Below are 5,468 nucleotides of genomic sequence, written 5' to 3' on the forward strand. Positions count from 1 at the left end.
TAGATAATCATGTTGGAACAGGAATAATAATAATAATAAAGAAATAAGAACAGAATAAAGGAGATTTGGGTGCATGGACTCAGAGTCAGAGATGGCATGAAGCAGCCACCATCTACACTCAGATATGAAGAATATACTCAAGGGCAAGAAGACAGCCTTGCTCTAGCTCAGGCTGCTCAAAGTAACAGGCTCTGATGGCCTTGCCTGCTTTCCCAGTGCCAACCCAGCAATGCCTGTGAGTACAACCATCATACACACACACACACACACACACACACACACACACACACACACGTTCCTAGTGCTGAGATCAGGCACTTTCTGATTGCAGCCCTCACAACCAGCCCTCACTGTGTGCCGTTCCTGCTTCAGGTGAAAGAAACTTGAAGAAAGCTGAGTAGGCCAATGACACACATAGTCAGCTATGGAGTTAAAAGTGATTTAATGGGGGCAGAGCAGGAAAGATTCACTTGATTCCCCTGACCCCAATATCCCTCTTCAGATGAGCCCTGAGCAGCCAGAAGACTAGCTCAGCCAATGAGCCTTTCAGCCTTATTCAAAGGCTCAGGAGCCCTCCAGACTGAGTGTGAGGAAAACTTTTTTAGAGGGTGCAAAGAGGGAGGGGTTATGACTCAGGGTGACAGCACGTTAATTGCAAATGGGATGCAGAAGTAGAATGGGAGAGGAGATTCAGCATCTGGTGGTTGGCTCCTCAAAGGCTTGGCTGTGGACCACATTACTTCTGCTTGGTCTTCTGCTGAGCCGGCCCTGGGATAACTGGTGAAGGACATGGCTCTGGAACTTTGGGGTGGCTGGGCTCTGGAACTTTGGGGTGGCCGGGCTCTGGAACTTTGGGGTGGCCGGGCTCTGGAACTTTGGGGTGGCCGGGCTCTGGAACTTTGGGGTGGCCGGGCTCTGGAACTTTGGGGTGGCCGGGCTCTGGAACTTTGGGGTGGCCGGGCTCTGGAACTTTGGGGTGGCCGGGCTCTGGAACTTTGGGGTGGCCGGGCTCTGGAACTTTGGGGTGGCTGGGCTCTGGAACTTTGGGGTGGCCGGGCTCTGGAACTTTGGGGTGGCCGGGCTCTGGAACCTTGGGTTGGCATGGCTCAGGAACCTTGGGGTGACAGGACTCTGGCACTTTGGTGTGGCATGTCTCCTTGGTTTCAGGGACACATGGTTCCTGGGGTGGAGGCTGGCAGGGCTGTTTCACCTGCTGCTGCTGAGGCTCGTGGGGTGGGATGCAGGGCTGCTTCTGCTGGTAGGAACTCATGCTTCAAAGTAGGCTGGACCTAGAGACAGAAGAGCTGACTCAATGATTTGATTAAACAGAGAAGAAACCAAGTTAAATACCAAATAGATTTCATTTCGGTTCCCTTTAGATGAGAGAGCCTCTCCTCCCCCCTAGCTATACATGAGAGTTAAAATATGCTTTGAAATTTCAGGGTCACTTCAAGAGGAGGAACTTAAAGACAATTCATTCTGTTCCATTTCAGTGGGATTCATTGGCTCATTCCTTGGCTCTGTTTCTTCCCAGACATGTCGTATCCCTCACTGACATGTACCCAAGATCACATATTAAGTCTTTTGAAAAGTGATAATGTAGAAACAACCACAGCATACACACCCCTAGTACCACACAGAGCACCTTGCGACTTATAGGATGACTCTACGTGAATCTGAGCTCCTATGACTTCACTCTGGCCTTTGCGTTCACTGTCCTCTCTGTAATGCTTCCCTTCCTATCTCTGTCTAAATACTCCTCCATCATAGCTCACTCATGTGCCATCACTGAGAGCTCTTCTTGAGCAGAGCTCCCCCAAACTGTCACCACCCTTACCTGCACCCCCCTACACCTGTCTTACCTACTTTGCATTTCATCTATGTGTGTGTACATGCGTTATCTTCCCTGCTAGGTTGTAAGTTTGTTGAGTAAGTTCTGTGACCATCTGATTCCTCCACAGTGCCTAGCATCATGCCTTAAATATAATAAATGCTGAGTAGAGGTCCACCTTATGAATTAAAATTTTTATAATAAGTTATCATAAACAGAGAGAATAATGGTGTTGCTGAGTGTTTCCTGAGTCTGAGTTCTAGTTGTAACACTGTTACTGATTTACTATGGGAACTTGCACAGATCTGTCCCCTTCCCTGACTCCTAGTTCCACAGCTGTCCACTGAGGTGGCTGGCTTCACCAGCTTTAAGGTCCCTTCAAGCCCAAACTGTATTTCATTTAAAATAAAGATGTCCCAATATTCTCTCTCTCTAATTAATACCCTGTTTCAGGGTATTATTAATTATTAATGGCCCTTACTCATCTTTGCCTTTGTCCATTTTCCAACAGTGAAAAAATAAAAATTTCAAATGAATTCCAATCAGAGACTCACCTGGTACACAGAGAAGAATCGATTGTCTGGTTGCTACTGTCTGATGTGAAGTCAACAACCAGCAGGCTTTCTATACAATGAATGAGCTCTGCCTCAAGGAAATACAATCACCCAGGGCCCCTCTGTTTTCATTCCTTATCTGTCAAACATGATTCACCCTATTCCTCTCAATTACCAGTTGGTTCAGCTTTTGTGACGAAAACCACCCACTTGGCTGTCTGACAATGATGTCGCTTGGGCCTGATTCCCACTGCCACCCTCTCAGACCCAAATATAGGGCTTGTGTTGGGGGATGGGTGAGCCATAGGGTTCCTGGAGGGTTTAATGAGTTAACTCTGGAGGGAGAGCTGAGTCCTTCTGTGGTCTTGCCACTTTCCTGCTCTCTTTTTCCTTGAGATGGTTGTTCCTCAAGTTCTGTGGGATGCATACATTTGAGCACATGAATAAGTGGGAAGGGAAGGGGAGCAGAGGAGCTGAGGTGGGCACGAGTTGTCTGCCTTATAAAGGCAGGTGCTAGAGATCATGGAATTGACTGATTATAGACTCCTTGTCTGGAATATCCTAGGCCCTTATATCAATTCCTGCCATCTTTCTCCTAATTCCACTGAACTACACACATTTGGAATTACTTAATTATCACTCCCCCACCAACACCACGCCTCTCTGACTGGTTGCTAATCTGAGTAAACCTGCTTTGCTTTCACCAACCACACCCTCACCCCTCTCCTTCTTCAGAGATTTTCAAGAGCTAATTCCTCTTCTGGGATAAACTTTTCCCTCCACTCCACCCAGCCTTCTGGTCATGGCCCTTCCCTCTTTCCTAACCCAACCCTCTCTTCTCACCCTCACCTGAAAACCTGGAAGGCTTTTCTAACCACCTTCAACCCAAGCCCATCCAAGGAGCCCTCAGGGATGAATCTTCCCCCACCTCTTGCCCACTTCCAACTCCACACCCAACACCTGAGGATCTTGCTGGCTGCAATGTTTTTCTCCTCTCTCTCGCTCTGTATATTTTGGGAGCTTTCTGAGCATCAGAGCTGTGTCTGCTCAAAACAGTGGTGTTCCCATGGTAATATTTGTATCCTCATTCATTCAACAAACATTAATCAAGTCCTTAATATACACCAGTCATATCTCATTCTAGGAGCTATCCCAGTACGAAGACCCCTTCCCCTCAGCAGAGTAGGAACTCCCTAGGGCAAGGTACACAGCCTAGTTCACAGTCACTAGTTTGATGGATCTCAGAGACCCTCGCTCAGTCCACACTCCTCAAGTGATAACTGAGTTTGAGGACACAAGAGGTGAAATAACTTACCCAAGATCAAACAATAGACCCCATGAGAAAAGGATTTCTAGACAGAAATCCTATGTTCACCTTTGTCCTAACCCACCCTTGCTCCTAATGCCTACAGAGGAAATTAAGTCCAGGAAGGAAAATGATTAAAGGTGGAAAGGGGCAGCTCAGCCTTCCTGGCTTGGAGCTCGGCCCACTCACAGACCTGGGAAAGCATTGTGTGAGTGGCAATGTGAGGTCAGAAAGAGCCCTGCCTTTTGGGTAAGCCCTTAATATTTGCTAAGATGAATCCCCTTAGGTAAGAATAAAGCTGCTCAATGTTTGAGGTGGCTCTGAGGATAAATAGAAGGTATTTCCAGCACTGCTGAAAATAGGAGGGGACATGAGTTAGCATACATGGAAGTAAAGGACTCATTTAGTTTATCATCACTCAGCGGACAAGGGTCTGAGAGAGGAAGGGAAAGGCTGAAATGCTAAAATGCTTGTTTTGAACCAGATTGCTTTCACTCTGGAGGAAGTCCAGGGTGACATAGTGACAGAGCCTTGGTACCTTGAGCAGTAATAGCATTCAGGATGGCAGAAGGTGAGTAGCCTCTGAGCACCTGCCCAGGTACACCTTCCCTCCATGATGGTTGGATCCTGAAGAGTCTCCTTGCCATGGACTTTTCTGGGGATGTAAGAATAGGGATCACCTGAGTCCTTACACTGACATTTTCCTGTGATCAACAACATGAAACTGAAGTCACTGCTTCAGAGTTGTCCTCAAAACACAATATGTTACTAGGTGTGACTTTGAAAATCCTGATCACCCTTAAAACCCAGGTGTGTGGATAGTTCCTCCTTCCCCTGCCCCCAGACACATACCTAAATATTTATAGAGCACCTGCTGGTTCCACAGGTGGTCACCTCTTACGACCTTGAGTCCTGGATGAGCCTCCCACTGTGTCCCTATAGCCATTGGTCCACATTCATCCTTACATGGCACCTGGTATGTAGTAGCTGCTCAGTGCTTGGCAATTGTAGAATAACTGACTGACTGAATGAATGAATGAATGGGTGAATGAATGGCATTATTTGATTTCTGAGAAGTCTCTCTCTTTTGGGAGGAGTTTAGAGGAAGAGTAAGGGCTCAGCAAAGGACAGACAGCTTCTGCTGCCTTCTCCACCCAATGTTCATTGTCAGTCAATTTAATGACTCGCCTCCCTCTAGGCTACTACTAGCACCATGACCACAGCTGAGCTCCAAGCCTCTTGCCCCAGTTTAGCTCCCCTCTGGGCTGGGACCAGGTCCCTCTCTTCACCCAAACTCCCTCTCAAAAGCCCCTGACAGAGGCAGCTCTGGGCAGAACCTGCTGCTGCATCTGGTAGGATTCTCAGCCTCAAGGAACCTGCTTCCTCCTCTCTGTCCTGTGGTGTCACCCAGCTTGTCTCAGGCCCTGTAGGATCTGAACTTAGCTCTGAAGCTGGGGTACTCTGTGCCCTCCCTGGGCCTTGGCCCTGGATGCAAAGGAATTTCCCTGTCACACAGTACCTCGCCCTCGCCAGACTCTCCTGCCTGCCTCGACTTGTGCTTCCTGTACCCCACCCCACACTGTTCTGGATCCCAACTCTGGAATTTTCCTTTGACCCCTGACATCATTCTCCCCGTTTGTTCATCTGAACCTCACCCAATGGGTGGTGTTAAGTATGCTCTCCTTTTCAGAGAAACTCTGTTTCTTCACCATCAGGGTTGGGTTAGCAGGTGAATCTGGCCCCACAAACTCCTCACATAAAGAAAGGGGAAACTGGG

The 5,468-nt window shown here is 48.0% G+C and overlaps 1 protein-coding gene across 4 annotated transcripts; it reads right to left on the bottom strand.

Annotated features, from left to right (window-relative positions):
- Positions 1-425: 425 nt before the first annotated feature.
- On the bottom strand, positions 426-5,230 carry LOC309646656 (uncharacterized protein). Of its 4 annotated transcripts, XM_082433223.1 has the most exons (3): positions 4,544-5,230; positions 4,230-4,346; positions 426-1,289 (listed from the first exon to the last, which is right to left on the bottom strand). In XM_082433223.1, exon 3 carries the CDS (start codon positions 1,268-1,270, stop codon positions 737-739), a length of 534 nt encoding a protein of 177 aa, XP_082289349.1. In that variant the 5' UTR covers positions 1,271-1,289; positions 4,230-4,346; positions 4,544-5,230; the 3' UTR covers positions 426-736. The 4 variants fall into 4 exon arrangements, with proteins under 4 accessions (XP_082289349.1, XP_082289350.1, XP_082289347.1 ...); XM_082433224.1 differs by lacking the exon at positions 4,230-4,346; XM_082433221.1 differs by lacking the exons at positions 4,230-4,346; positions 4,544-5,230 and adding an exon at positions 2,386-3,273.
- Between the last annotated feature and the right edge of the window lie 238 nt (positions 5,231-5,468).

This window comes from Balaenoptera physalus, assembly GCF_965194825.1.
Source record: "Balaenoptera physalus genome assembly, chromosome: 1".
Taxonomy (NCBI): Eukaryota; Metazoa; Chordata; class Mammalia; order Artiodactyla; family Balaenopteridae; genus Balaenoptera; species Balaenoptera physalus.